General features: G+C 38.1%; 1 protein-coding gene across 5 annotated transcripts in view; it reads right to left on the bottom strand.

Annotated features, from left to right (window-relative positions):
- The window catches only part of ARHGAP15 (Rho GTPase activating protein 15), a 331,850-nt gene that overhangs the window by 286,475 nt on the left and 18,811 nt on the right, over positions 1-26,564 (bottom strand). The window contains exon 1 of one of the 5 annotated variants that reach the window (XM_080599844.1): positions 14,654-26,280. The exons of the other annotated variants lie outside the window; for them this stretch is intronic. Coding sequence (XP_080455970.1) covers positions 14,654-14,665 — 12 coding nt within the window. The 5' untranslated portion in view covers positions 14,666-26,280. Of the gene's footprint in view, positions 1-14,653; positions 26,281-26,564 lie in introns of those variants that run through there. 5 annotated transcript variants of the gene reach the window in all.

The raw sequence follows: 26,564 nt of genomic DNA, 5'->3' as shown, positions 1-26,564 counted from the left end.
AATGTCACCTGCAGCATTAAAAATCCACTCTGCGAGCACTTGCAAGTCTGTGGGCAAGTCTGGTTTTGTTAAATTCAGGCTCAGCAGCCCCCCCCTTCACTTAGCTAAAGGGTATCCATCTCCTACCAGAGTTATTCCAGCATCTAAGCACTAATCCGTCATCATACTTCCTACAAAGACAAAGCCTCCATTACATATGCCTGGTATCCCGGTGAGAAGGGACAACCATCTGACAACTGCTATTTTAACATTAATGAAGTAATATACCATAACCTGATGTCCAATTTCATTTCTGTGTTCCCATTTGTTCTTTAAATTCTCCCTCTTTTTTGGGAATTCGTCACCACTAACTCATTGCTAGCCCTTTCAAATAGCGCGGCATTGATTTAAAGAGAGACTTGGAGGACTGATTTGGATTTTATTTCCCATTACAAGCATATTTCTGACCTAATTCATCTAGTCACTGAGAAGCAGCATACTTCTTTCTGATATCAACCAAACCTAACAAAACCAACCGACATTTCTCAAAAGGACGAGGCAGACTGCTGCAATGCAATCTATAGACAGTGAATTATTTCCTGAAACATCACTCTGAATTCACTTTTATCCCTAAATAATTAAGGTAATTGTAAGACCTTCCTAGGTGGTTTCCAAGGTTAGTGAATAAATTATTAGCCATAGATTATATACCCACAAATCAACCTGTCAACTCAGAAAACCATAGTTTTCTCAGTCACCTGGTGCAGCAGAGCTCTGCTTTGGATGAGGAACCCTGGGATGACATGTGCATGTGGTTGTCTCCACTGGCCACCCTACTTCTCCACCAAGAAGGTGGTTCTCACGGAAGCCTTTGTCAGAATTCTACCAAAAAATCACTACTTTGTTCACACTTTGACCTTTCTTCTTAGGGGTCTAACTATTGTTCTGTTTCATCCTACCCACACTGCAATCAACTATCAAGGAGATTCTTTTACAAATACCCCCAAAAAGAAAGCAAGCCCCTACTGTCAAGAACTTGCTCCTGCATGTTGCTTGGCTCTGGACTTAATCCAGCAAAGCACTCTCCAATGCACTTAAGTGTTTCTCTGGATCAGGGCCAGAACACTCAATTCTTTATAGGATCGAACTTACTGGTGGCAGCTTGAAAGTTTGCAATAAAAGTACAAACTAGTCACATAAACTTTTGTGAAAACCGTTCCCTCAGAGAAGGAGGGGTGATACCTGATTTAGTGATGCCTGTGGTCATTTTGTTCCTCGTCACTCTGATATGGCAGTGACAGCTCATAATTGCTTAGATAGAGAAACTTAAAAATCTATTATAGCATTTCTTAATAGCCCCATCTCTTGAAAGACACCTTGACTATGGCAAGAGAAAGGAAAATCTTGTAACATTTCACTCACTGCTGTGCTCCAAGCGATTTGTTTTAAAGAGCCAGTCTTAAGCAGCATGGCAGGTCCATCATTATCTACAGAAATTATTTGGAAACAACTCTGACATGATGAAGTTTCTCTTACGCTCTGAAAGGCATTGAGAAAACCCCATGAGTCTTCCCACTCAGAGATGCTCCTTTGTCATCTCGGAAGGCAAGAGTTTTTGGCCCATCCTCAAGAAAAGGAGGCGGTCAGGAAACAGCGGGGGCAATCCCCTTCCCACCCGGCTCTCAGTGCCTTGCAGCCATGCAATAGCTCAGCAGAAGACCCCGTTCAGCCCCAGGGCAAGCTCCCCGTGTCCCAGCAGCTCCTTGCCCACAGCTCTGGCCACCGGTGCTCCTGGCTTGCTTCGGAGCCCTCCCACCGCTGTCCGCCAGAGGCTGACTTTAGAGCCACAGTAGGAGTTTTTCTCCTTGCTTGTCCAAAGAGATTTCTTCGGAAGAAAAAGTAATAGAGACTACAAGGCAGTGTAACACGATGTTAGCATGCTCTGATTTTTTTTTTTCTGAGGCTTGCAGGGAGATAGAGGCATAAAGTGCAGTTTCAGTCCTGTCCCCATCAGCCTTCCCCTTCTTCTCCCTCCCCACCCCGAAGTCCCTGAAATCTCATTACTACATAGGTGACCGAATGCTTTCCTCAGAAATAGGAACTTGCATGGATGGAGCCTTTGTGCGCTGGCTACAGACCAGATAATCTCTCTATGCATCATTTAATAAGAAAACCACTTCACAGTCCTTACAGGCTTGAGTTTGTTACATATGACATGCTCTCAGCAGAATCTGCAGACTGAAATCAGTGGGGAGAAAAAAAAAAGGGGGGGAAAAGAAAAAGCAGGATTGTGTTGCGTTCCCTCTGCATGTCTCCCTTTGAGCACACTGCCCTCTATATTCAGTTCAGATCTCCAGAGTCCGTGAAAATAATGATAATGGTTTTGCTTCCCTTGACCTCTTGCTCTCTTATAAATCAGAATCCTATAGACCTTTCCCACAGTGAGAGGGTCCTCCTTCCTACTGCAGCCTGTGAAGGTAGGTATTTTATATCAAGGCAATTTAATCACGTGGGAGTGCTCTCTGGCTTCAGAAGTCGCTGTAGACAAGCACCACAGTGCTTTTTTTTCTTGTGGAAACATCTCAATTTATTCAGAGGCTTCATTCATGAAATAACAGAAAAATCATTATTCAGATTCTGGTTTAAATTTCAGCTGGTGTCGGGATGAACTTTGTGATCAGAGGATAAATCATGATTTCGATTACAAAGCATGGTCTGTTTGAAACTATATCACCTACTTTCCCCAAATTTTTGGAGGGATACTCCAAATTTGGGGTACCCAATTAGGGCTGATATTTTAACTCCAAGGGCAAGCCTGCAAGAGGCACTAAGTATTTTTCTCCATTAATGTCTTGCCGTTTCCCAGGAGCAGATTTTCCCTGAAGTAGGAGCCCTTTTGTTCCTCTCTAGCTACTCAAATGGACTTTGAAATTTGTCCAATTGATCCTTGCTTTGAGGGAGTCCCAGCTGATGTCGTTGGCTTCATTTGTAGCCTTTTCAGGAGTAGGAGATCTGCCAAAATCATATCTGGAAGAGGAGACAGCTACAAAAGGTTCTTACCACCCATATAAGTAAAAGAAATCCTAAGGCTGCTCTAAACTTGACTGCGGATTGCTCAGATTCGTGTACCTGGGGATCAAAGCCTGACAAAGGGACCAACAGCTGCAGTGCATCTAATCCTAAGGTTTTCCGACTGGAAATCAGACTGGAACCTGGTATCAAAGCTTCAATATGCCTTAACTGTATTAAATACAATAGTCATTGATTCAAGAAAAGAGCATTTAAAGCAAAGCTTTTTATACATTTGCACTAGCCTTTTCTGTTACAGCCTATAATATGTAACAAATACAGCAACGTGCACACTGTGACAGCATTCATCCAGCCACACACAAAAATATATATTATGAAATATATTGATAGGTTTCCTATTCATACTTTTCTATACACAATGTAGTTGTTACTTTTGGTCCTCCATTTTATTAGAATATATTAATCTTAACTACTGCAGGTGCTTTGCTAAAATTACAGATGATAGAGGAAATAAGGAGTGAAAACAGCAGGAGCAAAAATGCAGTAGACATCAGTATTTCAGTGTTCTTTGCCTCTGACATTTGCATCTGCAAAAATGTGTTCTTTGATGTTATGTCCATAAAAGGTAAAAGTCAAAGTTAATACAGGCAGAGAAAAATGATAGATTATCTTTTCACATCCCCTTTAGATCTTAGAAAAATAAAGACAGCAAATGTGGGAACTTGGCTAAGACAGCAACTGTGTCAACAACTCTGACCTGAAACTGCACCCCAGAATAGTATTCTCAGGGCAGAGGTGCAAGCAAAAAATCATTACAGCTCGCTAATGTAAGTGTGCAAAAACAACCAGAAGAATTGCCTTTACAAAATCACATCCAGCACATACATTACAAACAAAATGCACTCAAAAGCTCAGTCTCTCCTGAAAGGACCATCTCAACAGAAAGAGCATAATTAACATTGATGTCACACTCCTGTAAGTCATCAGTTACTATATTCCATATGAATGCCTTTGTATAAAATTCGGTTAATATTCCTAGACAAATGCACAGTCCTGTCTAGTAGGCTCTACTTTAGTGCTTGTCTTTATCCTGCCTGCCTAATTCTTTCTCTCAGATTTAAACAAGCCAAAAACTCACCTTATGCTACTGCAGAAGCAATTTTTATTTTTGAAGGTTAATCCAACTCAGCAGGATTTAGGGATGGCACTTTTGCTTGGTCGTAGGCATGTTGGCTCAGGCCAGACAGCTGTTTGGACAATCTCCACTGGGAATCTTGCCCTCAACACCCACAGTTGATGCACATACATGGTCTACTGGCTGCCTACTTCCATGCCCATCTGTTCACATGGCATGGTGCCCACTCACAAGTTCGCTGGATCCTTGCCCTTAGTGTGTAGATGCCAGGCAATGATGGGCTTAGATGGGCAGCCTGCAAAATACTGAAAGTGATCATTTTTTTCCTGTAGGAAGTCCTTCCTCTGCGATAGCACTGAAGCATGGACACCACATGCTACCCTACACTTAATAACACCTGTGGACGTATATGTGCCAGAAATACGAAGGCTAGGGTGGGGGGAGAAATGTACTGAGGGGGATCGGGGGGGTAAAGGAAGGAAAAAAAATGAATGATACGATGAAATTGCATGGATTCCTGTCTAAGAATTGTTCTACATTGCAAATGGCAGTGGAAGGATACTAGAGTTAACTTGAAACAAAGTGGTTCAAGCATCAGAGGAGCATAGCCATGACCACAGGCGCCATAGCACAGCCCACTTAATGCTGCTTCCAATACCAACCTAGCTTAAAGCTACCTTGGGCACCACACGTCCCAGTAGCTACAGTACATAAAAATCTGAGATGGGTCATAATGAAAGCAGTGAGAGCCAAATCAGGCCTGTCTAAAATTGTTCATCAATGCACATTCCATATATACTCTACAATATAAAACATTCTGCAGAAGACATTGGCACCAGTTAAGGTGCATAGTAAAAAAGAGTCATCTTAATGAAGATCCATTTTAATTTGTGTCATTGTCCTGACAAATAACTGAGCAAACCCTACTCGATATCAAGGCACTCTTTTTAAGAAAAATTAGTAGCAATGAAAAGTTTGTCTTTGTTTGTTTTTGGGGTGGGGGAAGGTCCAAAAGGTTCTTGAAGATGTTTTAGGACAAAATAGTAATATTAAAATTAGAATATCTTTCTCTTCCCTAAGTTTGATTAACAGTAAATCAACACTTAACAATTTTATTACTTTAAATAGTAAGCTGCCTAACAAATCAATATTTTTGTTAATTGTCCTAAAAGAATATGCTTTATTAATGTCTTACTTGAAGTTTATTTGAATAACCTTTAAGTACTTGTAAAACCCATGTAGTTTTTATAGACTATTTATACCTCTAGCTGCCATTCATATATTGTAGGAGAGTCATCAGAAAAGTTGCATACTATAGTTTCTGGTCTTTTACTAGATAACTGAAGCTTTCAAAAGGAAGAAGAAGAAAATCAAAGAGATCCGAGCAGCAAATATTTTCAACGGAGCCTTCCAGGACTCCCAGTTTCTGCCAGCACTGGCGAGCAAACTATCACACTTACAAACACTCATGGAAAATTAATAAAATGAGTTGCAATACCAATGAAACATATTCACAGAATTATTCTAACAAGTGTTTGTGTGTTTTTTTTTTCCCCTCTTGTTCTTCCTCCCCCTTGCAGGGTGCACCCCAACACTGCTTTAATGATTTCAAATGCTTGCTAGCAGGCTGAAGAGAGATATAAAAGCAATGGCATGGCTGGATCTGCAGCCTGGCTTGGGGCTCTCATCTAGTCAGCAGTGGAAGCCTGTGCTGGAAGGCACATTTAGGCTGTGTCTAACTTAGTGTTTATTCTGGGGTGACTGGATTTGAGAGCGCTTTCCCTACCCTAGAGAATTGTTTGCTGCACGGAGACATCCGTCTTGTCTTTGAGCATGCTCCGCCGAATCAGTCATGTGTGACGCCTTGATCTGTTTTGGTCTGGACATATTTTAAAATCGTTGTTTCCAAGTTTCACAGGAGCAGTGCCGAAAAAGTCCTGGCTCCCGAATGAAATTAGATTTATATGGAACACAAGCCAAAGAAGTCGCTATGAATGTCCAGTGACAAAATCAAGGAACCTGAACAACAACAAAAAATGTTTTGGTTTCACTTCCAAGCTTATTTCATCTTCTTTAATCCATCCGAATGGGGGGGAAGAAACAGTGAAACTACCTCTTGTATAACTTTTAGGTTGCTAATTCCAGGCAGTACAGGAGTAAAACACTGGCTTTTACAACAGAAAAATCCATTGTTTTGGTCAGTACAGGAATTTCTGCAAAGTATATTTTTAATGTGACTGGAAGGAACATCTTCCAACACAGCTTACAACTGAAAAGCCCATAATTAAATCTTATTAAAAGCTATTCAGAGATCAAAATTAGAGGCTGTAACACACAATCACTTGGATACCTGTCAGCTTGATAACATCTAGATGGCCATCCAGTTTGCCACCTGCTCCTGCTTCCCTCTGCACTAATACCCTAAGTAAGCCTGTGAATGTATTTCCACCTCTGTTGTCTCATATCATCAAAAACTGTAATCTCTCTTGAAAAAAAGTCAGTATTACTTATCAGCGTTGTTCAGAAGACCAAAGTACATTGCACTAGAAGAAAGAATGAAGCAAAGTTTTCAAGCGGATTTTACCAGGTGCCATTATAATCACTAACATGAAAGAAACAGAGTAATCAAAATAACAACTGATCCGTTTCAAGTAGCTTTTTAGGCAAATGGGCAATTTTGCAAAGGTCAATTAGCGGGATGACTCCTTCCACTTCTATGTGACATCATCACATTTTGCTAGAAAAAGATTGAAAATATATGAAGCCTTTCTTCTTTTTTCCTTTGAGATTTCTCACTTTTACTCTTAATCACAACCTTGCAGCAAACCAGGTAGAACAGCAGTGATTAGCAATGATTGTTAACAGATTCCTACCAGTTACTCAGCACTGGGATTCTCTACATGCAATTTACCTTCCTGTCACGCAAAATTAGTATCCTAGCTCTCTTACCAAGAACTGCTATTGGACTAGAAATAAAATAATACAAAAGTTAATTTATATATATACGCACACACGCCAAAATTACAAAATTAACTCCTCAAATTTGTATTTGTCTGCAGGGCTCTTGATTTGTTTCTGTTTTCCTTTTTTGGTGTTGTTGTTTTTTGGTAACCCGTGCAATAAAGTCATCCACTTGTGTTTCAGCAAACTAAGAACTATAATTGTAAAACACTATTGTCCACATTGCCTGAATGTTATTTTATTATTTTCCCTTCATAGGCCAAGAAACATTTCAAATGATACTACACACTCGTGCTTATTCCATAAATTGGTCCATGTAGCAAAGGTAATGTGCAAGAGAAAAAAGTGCGTATTTCTGATCTAAGCATACTGAATCTCCTGGTTTTAGTCTTGTGGCTTTACACTGACAGCAAATCACATAACAGTAATACAGAAGATAAAGAAAAGAAGAAATGGAATTATCCAGTTTGAAACTTCTGAAGCGTCTAGACAGACTGGAAATTGCCCCTGATTTGATTTTCCTTATTCTGTTCTGATAGAGAAGTAACCTGCCTTACACACAATAGAAAAACCTCAACAAAACCGAACAAGAATTGTCTGCTGCCATCCAAAATGCAGGCAGTGTATAAAGGTGTACTCCGGGAGGGCTGCTCAGAGTCACCAGACTTATCGGCAAAGAAAAAGTACCTCAACAGAACAAATGAGTCAAATGTTATTAGAAACCGCGGTGGTGCATGGAAACAGAAAGTTGACTGCATATTTCAGCCCATAAATATACATACATTTAAACCACGCTGTCAGTGAAGTCACTAACACACATTTCAACGAATTGAGGAATTTACCAATTCTCTTGATAACTTCCCACTCGTCTTTGCAAAATGTAAAAACATACTGCAACTCTCATTTTATTTTGGGGAGGGGTTCCAACTTCCAGAGATTACATTTTTATTGCCTTTTTCTGCTACATTAAAGAATTCTTTGGTATCCAGTGTTGCCCCTGCACGTAGGTAAGAAGGAAATCAATTTGCTTTTTAATTTCTTTCAGGTACATTAAACAGCCTGTAGGTTCTTCATTGGTAATGTGTTTTTTGTTTTTTTTTTCCCCCCAATTTCCAATACCTCTTTTTTGCCTCTTCCTTGCATAATCTCCATTATTCTAGTATGAGTATTCTAGATTCCTTTTCATCAGCATGGTTAACAGAAATGAACATTTGCTGTCACCAATCTTTATCACACAGAGAGGTCAATCTCTTTCACACTGAAACACCCACAGAAGCTACATTTTGCAGTAAAACCTCATATTATGGTTCCTTATTCTGGAAACAGCATGGCCTATGTTTCCCATATATACTTATATTTGGATAAATTAAAATGCATTTTCAACCATTAAGCAATCCAGATCACACTCCACGAGTGCCTTTACCCAGCCCTATTTGCCAGTCCATCAATCTTTGCTTTATTTTAAAATTTTGTTAGAACTGTTCTATTTACTTCCTTACCATAGATAAAAAGAGTGATTAGTGTCAGACTTAGTACCAGTCCCTGGAGATCAACTCTAAAAATCCACCCAGTTGATGATGATTCTCCAGGGACTACTTTCTGAAACGTGTAAATTAATCAGTTCTTAATCCATTTAACGTGTGCTTCACTGATACAGCACATAGCTAATATTTAATCAGAATGTCACGTACTATTAAGTCAAATGACTTACAAACTTTCAGTATACTTCATAAATATGGTTGCCATTTTCAATGAGATTAGTAACAAAAAATAATGCCCCTATTTTTGTTTGAACTATTTTTATTATTATTATTCAAATATGGTGATTGACATTAACTATATTCTTAACTTGATTTCTTTTTATTTAAGCCCTGAAACAACTTTCCCATTAGTTAATCTAGTACTGTGTAAGTCTAACCTCCCCACATTTTCTAAGTCATGACAACTTTTTTTTTTAACGTATTAAAACGATAATCAAACCGTTTTTGAACCTCTTGTAATATCCATGACAATGCAATATTTAAGATTGAAATCAACAGGCAAAGATCACCTCAGAAAACTCTTTCAGGCTCTAGCCTGATATTTAAGTTTCCTAAAGTTTTGCTATATTCTGCTAAATTTTTCTCATACTACCATCACTGCTTGATGTCATCCAATATATTTTAAGTCATTAGTATCTCAGAAAACACATAATCTGTTTCTTGTAACTGAATTGCTATTCAAAACAAATATTTATTGACTGTTCCTGTCTTTGCTGCATCACTATTAATAGCTGCATCACCATTATAGCATGCCTGTAACAGTCCTGTCATTAAGAACTTAAAATTAGACATAAAAACAAAGTTCTAGAAATTATTGCACTCCTAAGAGGTCAGAACTAGAAGTATTTGGAAAACTCCAGGACATAAGAAAGGCATCAGTTTGGTCCAGCAGTTGTGGGATTCCCTTCTGTGATACAATATCGAGGGTGAAGATTTTCTATTCTGTTTAGCATTTGGCTGCTTTTCACTGTGTAAAGAGCCTGTCTCTTTCTCTAGCAGGTGCCAGTATAAAAAATGCTCAATTTATCAATATATCTCAGGATGTTATTACCTAGACTCAGTGACTATAGATTTATAAAACAGTGAATACACAGCATAGTGTTTTAAAGAACAAACAGAACTACCTGGAATGTACGATTTCCACATGCTGAAATAATGAAATTGATTTTGCAGTGCTCTGCATTTTATGTAATTGTCTCTTTATCTGCAAGGAAAGTTGCCAAATCAAAAATGAAATAATTTAAGTCTCATATATACAGGTGCACATACTTTCAGAAAGGCAGAAGCAAGCTGGCACTCTGTCTCATGCCAATTTTTAAAATATCTGCTTATATCTTCTTGCAATTTTAAGTATGTGTGCACCAAAATGGAACACAATGGAAGACAAATCTCCCTAAATTATAATTCCTTCATAATTTATTACATATTGCCATAGAAACTGATTTTCAAACTATTTTCTATGCGACTCCAGAAGTATCAAAATTTAAACAATGCTCTGAATAAACATCTTAAAATGTTCTAACATCAGCATACAAAGGGCCATTTTCTTCACCGCTCAGATATTCCAAATCCAATAAATGGAGACTGACCTAAAAAAACCCTGCTCCGGATTTGAAGATTGTCAGCTCTATTACACCAGCACATTCACACACAGATATCGAGGTTGATGCAAATGTTCAGAAAAAAAACTAGCATAAGGGCACATATAATTTTAATAGATGCTTAAGTATAACCGGTTAGGGTTGGAAGTGGTTGGTTGTGTACATACTACTGTGCAAATTCATCTATTTATGGTGCAGATGCACAAATAAATGTGTGATTTTGAGGATTTTTTTTTCCTCTGAACTTAATTTTTCTATAATAATTACTGAAAGATTAATAGGTAATCAAATGGTATAGATGGACTTTTCTTAAAACTGCTTACATATGCTTTGCAAGTGATATTTTTCTGAGCCTAACGCCCTCTGTTTTGTAGGTCACACGGATATCCACAGACTGTGCGGCTACTGAAGGCACTTGTCCTTTAGCCTTCTGCCTCACCACATGATTGAGCATCCATATACCTTACAACCATACACCCTGTCGAGTGTTATTCTCTTACATATCACAATTTACCTCGCTTTCTCCACTCAAACATGCAACCAAGCTGAGCAACAAGCTGCTTCAGCTGCCATATCATTTCAGTTTTTACACATCTTCCCTTTTTATGTGTGCTCCACATCTCCGTGATGTCTCATCTCCCTGTTCTACTGCCATAGGCTACGAGTCAGGAACAAAGCTTAGGCTCAATGTCAAACAGAGGGAAAATGGGAAAAAATTCATAGAAGAGAAAATTAATGGCCACAAACACAGCTCTAAAACTTCCATCTTCATGGGCTTTGCAGATCTCCCTTGTTCCTTAGCAAAACCCAAAGTAGAAGAAAGTATTATTTGTGTAGAAAATGCCTTAAAAAGGTACGTAGCCGAGGAAAATACATGACCAAAAAAAACATATTGATATAGTTATTTTTACATATTAAGGAATAAATAACTCTGAGAAGCTTGCAAAGAGCCCCCTTTTATCTGCACCATCATGCCTCACCATTGTGTCTTGTGGAGGCACACATCTCCAAAAACGCCTCAGCAATTGATAGTCCCAAGCTAAAGGCACAGAAATGGAGTCCCAGCCTGAAATCAGGGCTACTGTGCCTGAAGAGAGGCCTTTCTTTCATTTCCAACAGGAAAAAATCGAGAGTGAAAAGCACGTAAAATCTCTTTTGTCAACAAGTTATCCAGTCACGTCATTAGCTTAAAAATCTTACTTTTAAGCTTTATATATTGATTTTTATCTGTTACAAATATTTTTGTTTTTGTAAGGAACATAGGATGATCATAACCTGTAGTATTTGCCAAAAAATAAAACATAAAAATAATAATAATAAAAAATCACTTTGAAAAGGGTTGACTGCCCTGAGATATGGCTGGCAAATACTCAGGTTTTCTTGGTGTAGAATCATGATCTTCAGTGTCATTAGCTGTTCATTTATTAAAAGATCTACTTCACGGCATAAAAAATAGGGACTGTATATTTGTGTTTAAAAAAAATTAAAATTAGAGATCCCAGAGCTCACTAATGTGCGAGGAAAAGCGGATACTTTGCTTTTATTCTCACATGACAGAATTATTTTGCTCTAGAAAATATAATTTTGTTCAGATTCCTCTCTCCCCCCCCAAAAATAAATTTATTCTTTATAAATATAGCACTCCTCTTTTTGTAGATCCCCCAAATCATACAGAAGTAAACATTAATATAGCAAGTGTTAACATTAGTAGGTTATTTGAACCCAGATGTTTTGTTCATGAATAAGTTACTTGATCATCTAAATTATTTATTTAGGAGGTAACACCGTGTTTTACAGGACCCTGTTTCATCTTGTGTGCATACCCTTGCCTGAACATATTTCACATAAGCTTAATAAAACTTTTAACTTTTAAAAATGTCAATACTTCATCTTTTCACTATTAGAAGTGTATAACTTACATTTTGGAACTAACATTGTATAACTGAGCTTAATGCAAATAAACATTTATTTTATTTTTTACAACTTTTGGATGATTAAATCATAGCTGAAAAAATAAAATGCCTTTTTTTTTTCGGGGGGCACATGCATTCATGATGCATCTTCAGTCTGTTTATTAAGTAATCATATCTGGATACAAGTGTCAACACAATTTATGTTTTGAATAATATGAAGCAGATAACCTCAATTAACAAGTAATTAGAGTCATTTTCCTATTAAGCAGTTTCCCTAATTGTTTTTGAAACCTGGAACTAAAATTGTAATAAATAATAAGCAGCCAAAACATGTCCCTGCATTAGCTTAATCCAGGCTTTTCCACTGGAGCCTGGGAAAAACACAGCAAAAATACGGGCTGAGCACCCAGGGTGCATGTGATCCTGAGAGACAAGGGAAATGCTCTTTTCTGGCTGCAGAACTCAGCGTAGCCCACTGTTCTGTACTTTTTTTCTTTATCCTTCCTCTCTTCAACACAGTACTCTTTTTTTTTTTTTTCTGATTTATTTTATGAACATGCAATGCAGGAAGGATCTGACCTAATTGTTACTGTAGATTGACTGGAGCTTAGCAGGTGAAAGCCATCCCACAAAGGGTATCACCTCTGTTTAACTACTGCCTGTAGTAGTGCAAATTGATTTAATACCTCAGATTCTACCTCACCAGCATACCACATCCCTGTTTATGTAAAATAGTAAATATGAATTGGCTTTCCCAAAGAAGTTGGATAGAACAATTTGTGGTTTTCTGTTGGTTGGTCATAAGAGAGAAAAACAAAACAAAGTAAAACAAAAACTTTTCGCTTTGACACCAATCTCTAAATAGATACATATCACATATCAAATATAATAGATGAGATAGGAGAACAGAAAAATTTCACATGTATTTCTCTACTTTTATTACATGAACTGATGGAAATACCTATCTTGCATTCTGGCTGCTGTTGCCAAAAATGAGGGAAAAAAGAAAAATCTAGTTAAATCCAAAAAGAAATCCAACAGCTGCTCTTCACCCTAAGCCAAAACAAATAAACAAAGTAAAAACTAACAGAAAAGCTACCCAGAAGTTCCAGGGGAAAAAAAAAAAAAAAAAAAGTTTTTAAAAAAAATCAAGGGCAATAATATTCTCTTCACCTATGAACTCCAACCTTAATCAACTCCTCAGGTCTTTCAGGTCTTACAGGTCTTTATCACAGTGTTCTTGTTAATTCTCTTCATCCAGCAAACAGAAATCAACTAAAATGGGATGAAGACATTTTGGGAAGTATGAACAGAAGAATCTAACTACCAGAGACCATCCATAGACAATGGCAGCTGAAGAGCTCTACTGATAGGACACTGGCATTTCCCCTTGAAGATAAGGATGGAAAAAGATTCTTAAAGTCCATGAAGGAACCAAAGTACCTTTGGCTGCCCTAAAATGTCTCCTAGTTAATACACATCTAACTTGACTGTCCCCTTCCCCACAAATAAATATTCACAATGGCTTCTCTCTCTCCAGACCTCCCTCCAATTTTTTCAGCCTTGGAAGACTACAGGACATATATTTTCACCATTTTTAAAAAAATCATCTGTAAGGAAATAAATAATAATTATAATAAATTGAAAAGTAATGAGTGAACACGCTAAGAAGATACCCTGAGAAATTTCAGGGAGAAATCTGGCAGCTATGGGAAGACATGAGCTGTTCAAAAGGAATACAAACATTTAAATAATATATCTTGCTGGAAATTAGGCTTTGTGAGAAATCCCATTGATTTCTTTTAAGTCATTTTATTAAAAGGTCTATTAATGCTTGGCTTGCACTTTGTGGCTATGAGAGATGTTGGAATGAAGAGCTATCAAAGGTGGCTATCAAAGTTTTTTTCTTTTTTCCATTTAACTTTTTCTAACTATTAAGCTGCTCATTTTGTGGAGACAATCATTAGCGTCTTTAATGTGAAACAAAGCTTCTGGATAAGAGCTGCTCGCTGAAGATCAATATGAGAGATATCATTTCAGTTACAGCTTTAATAACTGTAACAATAGGGAGCCTGGCATCACTGGCTTTGTGCATTAATGTAATTTAGAATTTACCAGGTACAAATCTTATCAAGCATTAGCAGTGGCTGCACTGGGATTTTCTAGGTAAGGAAACTGTGTGATAAGTGGGAAGTACTTTAAAGGTAAATTTTCATGTAATCAGGCTCATCTGCAATAAAACCTTGAAAAAAATTACATGAAGAAAAAAAAAAAAACAACAAACAAACAAGATTCCTGGAAAACAGTGGCAGTTTTTAAGGTATTGGTGGTGTGCGGGCATGTAAAATGCTCAGGGTATATTGGGGAGTTTCTCTTGTTTAGATCATCATAAAGCTCATATGATCCACAAGACTGAAGGATTAGGAATTTTGGCCAAATTCAGTATAATTAAAGATGCTCTGCAAACTACCATACACAGAAATCCACACCTACCTGAACACCCATTGCATAGCTTTCAGCTGAGCTGCAGGAGAGATGAGGAGCTCCTTCCTAACTCACACCTCTAAGACAAGGACCAGTGCCTTCCCAGAATGCCAGCAAAGCACCAGCTCTGCAGACCAGGAAGACAAGCCTTCATCCATCTGAAGCCCACAACTCCACACAGCTGAAGTAAATTCAGCTTCACCACCCTGCTTCTCCCAGCCCACCCATCCACCTCCAGGTCCTTCAACTCCCTGCCTGCTCCATACTTTTCACCACCAACACCCCACTGCCCCAACCTTTCCTGTGTTTTTGAGATGTTCATGGTGCTGTCACCTTTATTCTCCTGTAATAGTTTGTCTACAGGCATGTTATTTCTTTTCCCAGCCCTTCAATTTCTTGACTAAAAACAAATAAATAAAAATATAGAGTTGCCTCCCCCCCCCAACCAAAAAAAAAAAAAATCTGTACTGAAAAGGTTAAAACACAAATATTTTGGATCTTTCCTGCAAAGTTATTCTTAAAACCTGATGCAACCAATTGGCAGTTTTTAAAAACAATTTGTTTAACTTGTGTCCAAATGTCTTCAGGTTTTAGTGCTTACAGGTGGCCACTTTAGATTTACACTTTAATTTTGAGAAAGATCTAAACTGGGAGCAGTGAATTTTCGGTTTATCATTTGCTGATAAAAAATGGAAAGCTCAAAGTTGAAGTAGCCAACTACTGAAAAGAGTTGGCACCTGGCACTTAAATTTTTAAACACTGTTTTTTTTGTGTAATGAGATTATAAAGTACGAGTCTGACTTCAGATTCACAGTCAAGAAGAATGAGCTCTTAAGGATAACAGAACTGCTGATGTAAAGCTCAGTTGGTCGAAAACCCAGGTTTGGTCCAAATAAACACACAAAAGTTTGGATGCTTCTCTGGGTTTTCTACCTGCCTTGGGGCTACAAATGTCACGAGGACAGATTCGCTCATCACAGCTGCAGTGCTTCCATTGCTGGCCACGGATGGAAGATCCAGGAAAACAATCTTTCTTGCAGAGCTCTGGGAGAGGAAAGTGAGGGAAAATGGGATGGAGTATTTCACAACCTTTCAAATTTGATTCCAAAACTGGGGGAAGATTCAGAGATTAGAAAGGATAGCGCATTTTTGCTGTGTTTGTGTTTCAGCTGTACTCCTAAATGCAAATTTTTACTGTAACTTTCAGAGTACATGGCAGCTTAGACAGACAATAAACAGGAAAAGAAGAGCATAACTGTTTCTAAAGTTTAGCCATCTTCAGTAATGTATTACTTATCACTGAAAAACAAAGATTTTTTTATTTTTTTTTCCACAGGCTGTCCACTGAGCAGCCAAGTTCCTTCCTTCTCTCAAGGTGTAGGGTCTTGGGCTCTCTGAAGGGCAAGGCTTGAATTTCAGTTTTGCCACGGCTGTGAAATTGCTGTGTGCGTATGCACACACATCCATAAACACAAAATCACAGATGATCAGCACCTGCTTCCATTAAGGACATGAATCTCACCAAACAAGAAATCAAACAGAAAATAAAATACTGCTGTGCTAACGTGACTGGATCTGATCCTACACTTCTTTTTCCTGCAAAAGAACCACTGGCTTCAAAGGGGATTTGGTCTGATTTAGGGCAGGAGAATGCTGCTGTCAACTGTTTGTCTAAGAATAGGCACATTGCCTAACAAGGACACTCTGCTGTCTGTTTTAAAATCTCTTCTGAGTGTATTAAACAACATTTAGTGTGCATGTCCCTATATTGTGCAATAGCGCGTGTATTTAGGGCACACGCAAAATAACTTGATCCCCATTTCATCGCATCTGTAGTGCAATTATTTCAGCGCAGTAATAAAAGATAAAAAAAACCTGGTTCTTTACCTCTCCTGTCATGTTGCATTGGGTCACTTTGCCTCACATGGTGTGATATAATGTAACTCAATGCAAGGAGACACATGTCCCTTCTCATTGGAAATTTAAAGAAATGGAGCTTACTTTTACCCTGTGGGAAACTGTGCGGGTCAGGTGCCCAAGACTAGCTATGGGAAGTTTGATATCAGCTCAGTTTCAGTACCTACATATTTCAAATCTTATGGCATTTTGAAAGGAAATGTGTTAGATGCCACAATTTAGCTGTAATACAGTACTTAATAAAAATAGTGGAAGAGGAATATAATTCCACAGCTTACGTTCCTTGTCAGTGTCTGTGGACACATATTGCCAAAGAGACTCTTTTAAACAATGCTTCTAACTATACGTTTTGAAATATATATTATAAAACATGAAAAGCCTGGGAGAAACAATGCAGCCTAAAAGCACATGGGTATAGAATCAAGGGAACAGAACCGATTAATGAAGAAGCCAAAAGACTTCTTTTTTCTTTCCTTTTTTTTTTTTTAAACAAAAAAATAGTGAAATAGTTAAGCACAGAGAATATAGATAAGGAAAATATACAGGGCCTGGGGCCAAGTTCCTCTCTCAGTTACACTAGCTATAATTGTGGAATAATTCTATTTCAATTAATAGAGTTAATATGATTAGAACAAAATTATCTATGTTATGAGCATGATTGAAACATAACAGTCAACCCAGCTCTGAGGCAGACTTGGGAAAGTGTGCAAAGGAGATAAGCATCATCCTCAATCCTGTTTTGCAGGTAAAGAGACAGAAGAAGACCAACAAATAGGCTGGGATCAGGAGAAACATGACAAGTTCTAGTCCAGCTCCTTCTCCCCTTGGTTGCAGTAAATAATTACAAGATAAGTCTATCATGGGAGCCAAGTGAAATATTAAGTATATAGAATGATCTCTAACATCATGGCATGTTGCTATGTCACTCTTGTAGCAAAAATGTATAGCTTTCATAGAATCACAGAATCATCTAGCTTGGAAAAGACCTTAAAGATCACCAAGTCCAACCACCAACCTGACCTGCCAAGTCCCATCACCAAACCATGTCCCTCAGTGCCACATCCCCACATCTCTTAAATCCTTCCAGGGATGGGGACTCCACCACTTTCCTGGGCAGCCTGTTCCAATGCTTGATGTCGCTCTCCACGAAGAAATTCTTCCTAATGTCCAACCTAAACCTCCCCGCTGCAACCTGAGCCCATTTCCTTGTGTCCTATCACTTGTCACCTGAGAAAAGAGACCTACACCCCTCCTTGCTGTAACCTCCTTTCAGGTAGTTGTAGAGAGCAATGAGGTCTCCCCTCAGCCATCTTTTCTCCAGACTAAACAATCCTGATTCCTTCAGTCACTCCTCATATGTCTTGTTTTCTACTCCTTTCACCAGTGTCAGTGCTCTTCCCTGCACACGCTCGAGCATAATTCTTTGGGACATTTAGTATCAGGGTGGTAACCTCAGTATCATTAACAATTCGTGTATTTGAGGGTCACTGTTTACAGGACAGCATAGTAGATAAACTAAAAGCACATTCAGAACAGATACAGGAAATAAGTTTTCCTAATAAACAAACAAACAAACAAACAAAAAGGATTTGTGGAATGGCCTATGAAATAATGAAGAAGACACAAAAGCAATGAGATTATTTCAATTTAAATTAGATGTTAAATTACAGAAAATAATATTATTCAGAAAATAATATTTTCTGATTATTTAAAATCTCATGTCTAGGTTTTCATATTCTCCTCACTTTCCTTACCAGGACAGACCAAAAGCCTCATTTGGCAGAGTTTGGAACAAGCAAGTTTTGAGCTCCAAGCACTTAATACAACCCCATGATTGTCCTTTGGCTTTGAACAAACTAAGACATAGAGGAGAGAAACATTTGGAGCTGCTCCAGTTCGCCTCATTTAATATCAAATTCATAATTTTTGCACATTTTTGATGGAAAGGATGAAGGGGAGGGGGTGCATTTTCCTTTTTTCTTCTACACACAGCCCCAGTCACCGGGTACCACCAAGAAAAAATGCCTGTCTGCAACTGCTCTGAAACAAGACGTGTGATGTGGCCAATACCTGACCTCACCATAAATTTCCATCTTTATTCCATACAATACAGAAAAACCAATAATTTCAAAAGAAGAACAAACTATTTGCACCTTGTCTTTCCCTGTGTGTCCTGACAGGAAGACTCTGACCCTTCCTGGGTGAAAAGGCCGGTGTTTAAGGGACCCACCAGATGATAGGCAGAGAAGCAAGGCCTGTGTTGGACAGACTGTCATCCCCTTTCCAGGAGGCACACGTGCCCTGGTGTTGCCAAATGAAAGGAAATGAAGGTGGAAACTGGGGCTGGCTAACTTACAGGGTGGCTATGGGGTTCCTGGTTGTGCCCTGAGCTCTCACACCTGCAGTGACACCCCGAGAACCACATCCTCCTGTCTCCACAGCCACTGCCAGCACCAAAGACAAAAAGGGCTGCTGAGAGGCAAGCACAAATGAAAAGAAAATACAAAACAAAAGTAGAGCATGTTTTTAGATGGTAAATGAAATAATGTTTTCACAACTGACTTTTTTTCCCCCTCAGGGCATACGTTAGAAAAGACAGAAATGTCACAGCTGTAGAAAAAGTAGAAAAAAAAACACTTTTTTTTTTTATTATTTTTTTTTAAGTTTATCCTATCAGGTTTAATATATATATTTTTAAATATTTACATCAAGTTCTCTGTGAAACTCAAAGGGATTTGTAGGCTTTGAGGAATGCACTGGTCCTGTCAAGCATCCCTCAAATCATAGACAACTCTATTAATGATAATAAAAATGTTTCATTCGCTCACTAGATCCTAAGAAAATGATGGAGGGGTATTCACGGAGAGGATGCAAAACTTCCTAGCAATGCCTTCAGTTGGGAAGGTATTTCACTATTAAGAATGGCTTCGAATATTCCTATTTTCCAAGCGACAGATGATGGGAACATCAAGACTTTGGAGTCAGCAGCTCTTTTCCTATCTAGCATCCTTCCAATTAAAAAAAAAAAAAAAAAAAAAAAAAGCCATTTGGCCTGGACTCGTGCTTCGGTAGCATCAGCTGCCGGCTCCTGCTTCACCTGGGATCCCTGGTGCTGCTCTGCCCCCTTGTGCTGCCGCCGCATCAGAGCAGCCGCCCGCCTCCGTGCGGGGACCGCGCCGCAACCCCCCGCTGTCACTTCTCGCTTTTCTGGCAAGTTCAAGGTCAGTGCCTAGCTATTTTCAGCTCATCTCTTCTTGATCCATGCAGAGAAATGACAAGGTAACGTGATTTGGGGTCAGCTGTATTACAGGAACCGTTACATAAACGGAGAAAGTGGAAATCAATCCTAGCTGACAGTGTCTTCAGGATAATCAGCGCTCACTCCATGCCGCTGTCAGCTCCCCTGCATCAAACACCATGCTACTTCTGTCAGATCTCTTTAACAAAACCGCTTTCTCACTTTTGGCAAAGTAAATAAATATTCCACTCGGGCTCGCGTTTAGCTCACTGGTCGGGGAACTTTAACACTTTGCACTCGCAGAGCCCCCGTTCCTGCGGGAGCAGTCGCCTCGTCCTGGCACGTCCACTGCTGCTTGCGAAGAGTGCTGGCATAGACAGGGGCGACTCTTAGGAAACGCCCCGTCCTTCGCGTTTGGGGCCTGGTTTCTCCACGCAGCTGGTCGGCCTCCGGTGCTCTGCCCTGAATCCGGCATCCCAAAGTTCTCACCTGCCGGCCTCGTCAGGGCTTTCCCTCCAACATCTCAGGACGCCTTCCTCAATTTCTTTGGTTGCCATTACTCCTTCTTCACGTAACCAGACATCTCCCCCAGCACAGCAGCGTTACGAACGTACCGTTTCACAAGATGCGCCGCGTTGGCCGCGTCTGGGCGACGGCACATGGCGTGTCGGTTCAGGGAAAAGCACAGCCACGCCATCCCACCCACCTTGTGCTCCCCAAGCCCGCAGAGCTCCGCTGAAGAACAATTTGCCATAATATTAGTTGTCGGTAAATTCAAAGACGGAGCTCCTAAAGCTATAAAATGGATTAGAAGCAATTTAGAAAAGAATTAACAAACTAGAGTAAGAGTATACTGTCAACAAACAAATGCTTCATCATAGCACTGTAATTTGGAATTTTAATTACCCCTCTGCTTCTGTAACAAAACAATGTCTGAACTGGCAGCCATTTGAATCTCTCACAGGTCATTGAGCATTCTAGTTAATTACTCTATGAATAGCCTGTTTTTCTCCCCTCTGGAAACACGTTTCTAATGGCAGTCAAGGTCTGACAAATGTGTCATCTACATAATTAGCTAGGAAGCAACACAAAACATTAAACATGCTTTGTGCCGACAACTATCAAAACATTTCATTTGTTGTCAATTATTCATTACTTTGTAGGTTCTGAAGGGGTTGTTATTATGGAAATAAGTCCAGATGCTAACAAGGTTAGAGTTTTTTATTCAAATTAGTAATCAGAGGGCTAACTTTAAAAAATGTATCCCATGTACATTTATGGCAGCATTCAATCAGCACTAAATTATAAACGAATTTAGTTAAGTTCAAGTTAAAATAGCCATGGCAGAGCACATACACTAATTTGTAGAGTTGCATCTCTCTTTGAAGTTTTAGGATCTAAGCTGAAGTAGCAAACTTTCAGAACCTTTGGCAAGACTAATTTGTGCTTGGTAAATAGAGTAAAGATTTTCACAGCATGAGATAATGTAAGATTGAAAAAAAAAAAAGAAAAAAAAGAAAAAACCTGGAGGTTTTTGAACTTTTTTTTTTCTATCCTTCTGTCACACTGAGTAAAAGTCAAAATCAGCATTTCCAATTCGTCTGAACTTCAGTTTGGCTTAACAAGGAAGCCAAACCAGTTACATTCACCACTCCCTTAATGGAGCTGAAATGAGTTTATCCTTACTTTTAAGAAGAAATAGGTGCTGGTTATTTCATTTTTCTATGATCTCATTATGATGCTGCCTATCAAGCAATGCAGCTGAAATGGTGCAGTGAAAATGTTTGGAGGAGAAATAAATGGCTAGTTTAACAACAAAATTAACTTCCTTTCTAACCAAGTTTCTTTCAGATGAAGTGCTGTCATACATATATGCAACAAAGAATATCTTCTCATAGGCTATATATAAGAAAAATTAGAAAAAAATTCAGAAAAACAAAAGGCTTCATTCTGAGCCTTGCTCTGATATGCAGCTGAAAAAATGCCTGCAGACAAAACAGGATCCTGAAAAAGGGTTGGGAGACAACTTGCATTGCTCCAATGAGGAAAGTTGTTTATAGAAGGTAAATTGAACCGTAGAATATCCTAATGTATATTCTGCTTTCGGTCCCTAAAACACAGAAGTTTATGGTTTCAAATATGAGGCCTGCCCCTCAAGTGGGGAAAAGCAGACAGAAATGGATGGAAAACCAGAGCCAAGGGCTGAGCGAGTCGGTCTGCAGGCACAACACATACTAGATATTGAGTTTGAAAGTACAAAACCAGTGTGAATAAAGTAAGGGGACATATGACATCTAATTTCTCATTGTCCTGTACTAGAAAGGAGAACGACTAATGTTACCCAACAGATTTTTATTTTTTTTCCATTTGTGTTTTCTGGTTGCCTTTTTTTTTTTTTTTTTTTTTGACAGTGTTCCTGCTCCAGAAGCAAAACCGGACCTGTGCTTATGGACTCACTGCTTTCCCTCAAACCTATTTCTTTCCTACCTGCCCTGAATTATTTGGGGGAACACAGTGCTCGTCACTGCAAGCTTGCATTTATTAACAACTACCACACTAGTCATGGGAAGCTCATATATTTTTCTATTTCAGTCCCAGTGCTATTATATGATTTGTGTAACACCTTGAAGGGAACACAGCTCTTTCCTCACAGTGATAAAAGTAGATGCATAAATAATGGACTAGTGCATGATGATAAAATCTGGGGAGAATAAAGCCTGGGCAGTCACTGTTAGAACACAATAAAGAGAATATTTGTCACCTTCCACCTCCAATGTACACAACTTTGAAAGCAGGAAGTTTTCCTGCTTCTGGAAATATTTTGTCAAGATTTGTGTGTTGTTTTTTTTGTTTGTCTGTTTTTTTCCTCCAGGAAAAAGAGTAAACTGGGAAAAAATGAATCCTCAGAAACTTTCCCTAAATAGACTATACTATAAAAGAAGCTGTGATGATCTCTCGGAGATTGAAATAATCCATTTCAGCTAAAACTACCCATAGCAATGAAACTGAAAATACTCTAAAAGAGGGCTGGAGTCTGTCTTGTAATTAACATTAAACAGATAACATATTTATGAGGAAGTCAAAATATTTTGGAAGCCGATAATCCTGTAAGCCTTAACATGGTATAAAAACAACAAATAAATGCAAAGTGTTACTGTTACACATGCCTGCCTGATCAATGGTTTTCACATATTGATCTATAAATGGAGTTGACAGTCTGTGTTGGCTGCACATTTTCCAAGCAGCTCTATTTTTGTACAAAACCAATACGGGCAATTACCTTTGTTTGAGATGCCAAGTCTTATCAATTCAATGTGATTTAGTGTCATTTTAATTAAATATCAGAATCTACTTCAGGACAATCTATACAAACAAAGCCTCAAACTTGACTATAAGCTTGATTTGAAGTAAACATGTACAAGCCCTACAATTTCAAAATATGGCTCAAAAACTCTGCTAAACAGAAGGCTTATATTTTTAGCAATTTTATTTCTGTCTTTTTTGGCTAGCCATAACTTTGGCAAGTATTCTATGATCACAGGAGTAAGAAACAAAAGAAGATTGCTTCCTGTTCCTCTGATAATGTATTAGAGAGATAAATAAACCTACCAGTCTGTTTAACCTAATAAGAAAAAGCTCTAATACATTAACATTTTGGAATGTCTAAATAGGCTCTAATTCTTAATATAGACACCAATAAAAAAAGACATTTCATTGTTCGAAGTTGTTCTGAATGAAGCAAAATGCACTTCCCTGGGGTTTAAGAGATGAAAATAGCAAATATTCATTTACATTGCTGGTTCAGACACTAACATTAAGCACAGAAAGAGCCCTTGCTTACCACAGTGTGTGTCCAGCTTCATGATTTGTGCTCTTTAAACTCGACATTAATATCAATTTCAACCTTTGCACAATGCTCAAGCATTTCCATAGCAAATAAATAACGAAAACCCCCACGAATCTACATTTCGCTTTTGCATCAGTTAGCTTCTGCATCCCCTATTTGCATCTTTACTACTACAAAATGCACAAGTGCATATGGCCCTACTGATGTATGATGCATATCCTTCTTTGTCACACTGCAGAAAATAATCTGTCCACCTTCAAAAGTATAGCCCCAGGTGTGCTTACAAGCATCACAGCAAATGCTTTAGAATACAACAAATCCCTTAGAGAAAATTATGTATTTTCTTCTCTATAAATCACCAGCGATCTTTTTAGATTTGTGCCTGTTTTTTTGCCCTTTATGTCCGGAGTGTTAATTTTATTTATTTTTTTAAGTATGTTTTATAAATACGTAGTTCTGTTGATTGTTCAAAATGTGCCAAATGCTGATTGCCTTAATCCACTGGAGTCAGGTTTTGCATAAGTTGGGTAAAGAGGATTTGACCCATTTATTAATAGAATGTATAGTATAATGCACATGCCTAATATGGGTGGAGAAAGGGTAATATGGAGTCCCTTATTCAACTATTTCTAGTTTTAAAAAGGAAAAATCTTTCTGAAGATTGGACAAAAATGTTCAGTCAATGTAAAACAGAAAATAAGCATGACCAGTGGATACCTTATGGACTATAATGATCTAAAGAGAGATGGATTCTTCAAAATTGAAAATTTCCAAATAGAGAATCAGGATAGATCCTGTTTTCCTTCTAGCACAAAATAATTGGCTTTGCTTAGCATACTGGTAATGCGTATCTTTCAGTAGGGGTCTGTGTGCCTTTAAATGCAAAAGTAAAGTTTATAAGCATACTGAAAAAGTATGCCATGAAATTACACGATCACTAGATGTATATATATTTGTGTGAGTGTGTGTGTGTATTTATCAGCTGAATCTTTTTCTCTCTAGACCCTTAGACAGCCAGAGACTACTCCCACTAATACTTTCCCCAAAATTCTTCACAAGGCACATGCACAGATTCAGATCTGTCAGTATGCGGTTTATACATGCAGTTGATATTTCAGTGGTCTTTTAACTCAAATTACATTGCATTTTAAGCATGTATTGGAAAACATTTGGTTCCTTAGGAATTTTGCTTTTAGTTTGGGTGTTAGCAAACAACTTTAAGAGGCTTATTTAAGTAAATACGCCAAAACACTTTCGGTCTGTCAATATCCAGTCAGAAAATTCTACATGGCGAAAAGAGATGAAAAGAATTGAAATAGAAAGGGAATTAGTAGCATGGCAAGCTTTCAGTCTATTATATCAGAGCCAAGTTTGCTTGGTAAAATGACATATACTCAGTAAAACTCCACTTTTATATAATTAGCTACTAAACAAATGTAACACAAAACAACTTTTCAGCTCTCAGCCAGTGAACATATATTGTACCTGCTATGGCTATTGGGATGCGGCAGGGAATATTTATGTCTAATTTAACTTTTTTAGAGCCCCTTGCTCTGTAACAGTCCAGCATACTATCCCCCAAACTAAAGTTATGTAACAAGGTAATATCAACAATGAGAAACTGCATGATAAAATCCTGCCCAAAAGTGAAAAATGCTAATTTTGTCTCATTTAGCAGCTGGATACAGAAATGCTCATTAGTTTTAAGAGGGTTAATCCTTTTAACTTTTGCATATTGATATGCCAATTATGCCTAATTGTACAAGAGGCATCAGTCAAGGTAATAGTGCATAAACACATGAAAGTTATTAAGTACATCCCAACATGTAATAAAGTAGGTGTTAATTGGTAGCTGAGTTCTGCAGGCTATTGAGGTGGATAATTCATTGAGAGATGGATCACTTGTAATTTCTCTACATAATTCCTTTTGCAGTCTCATGCTGTGATGTTTTCATGCTTGTCAAAAACAACTGCAGCCTAGTGCCTTTTGTTAAACACAGCCAATAAAATATGTTAGGCATCATTAAATATACTTAACTTTTAAACTTTTTCAAAGGTACAGTTCTTCCTGATAATACATTATAGTATTCCCAGAAAATTACAATAAGCATCGTCTCAGGTCTGTAATGGTGGAACATTTCACTTCAGATAAAAAGGAAAAAACATGTACAATGTGTTGTAGGAAATTGTAGAAAATGTTCAAATGGGTAGGAAATGAATATCTTATCAGATGCAAAGACCTAAAGAGATTTTTCTCTCCAGAAATATATGTTATGTCCTTGAAATAAGTTAAGCTATAGCAGAGAAACTAATAATTAAAATGTTGCATTTTTAACCTAGTTTGAATTTTGAGTTTGAACTTAGCATAAAAAGGGCAGAAAATACAGCTGCTATAGTAGGCTTTCTCCATTTAATAACTTTGTTAGAAAGCTGAATATTTCATAGGAATCCATTATATCAACAAACAAAAAATCAATAGCTTGCATGGTTGTGAAAAATGACTGAGACTTGGGACTCTGTCCCCAGCCAACAGAGTTTTCTCTCTCATTTGCATTCTCTGAGAACAAAATGGATCTGGAGTCCAAAAAGTGGCTAACATTGCATAAATAATTTTGTAACATCATATGGCCTCAGCTGCAAGTTGCCACCATTATGGAAGAAAATTAACCAGGGGAGACTCATACCAATCAGTTTGTTTAGTAGCTCAGGAGGAGTACAGGGGCAGGGACACAACTGGCAATAGAGTTCATCACTAACTATTTAATTTAAAAAAAAAATGGTAATGGATAAAAAATGAGTCAACTCTTTCAACTCTGGCAACTATTAAAATATTAAGATAACTTCCGTGTCTGATTTTTGCAATTCATCCGTTCTTACAGAAAGACTTTTTTTCTTGTTACAGACAAAGTTGTCCTTTA

Source organism: Anser brachyrhynchus, assembly GCF_964034855.1.
Source record: "Anser brachyrhynchus genome assembly, chromosome: 7".
Taxonomy (NCBI): domain Eukaryota; kingdom Metazoa; phylum Chordata; class Aves; order Anseriformes; family Anatidae; genus Anser; species Anser brachyrhynchus.
This window is presented reverse-complemented; position numbering and strand designations above follow the sequence as displayed.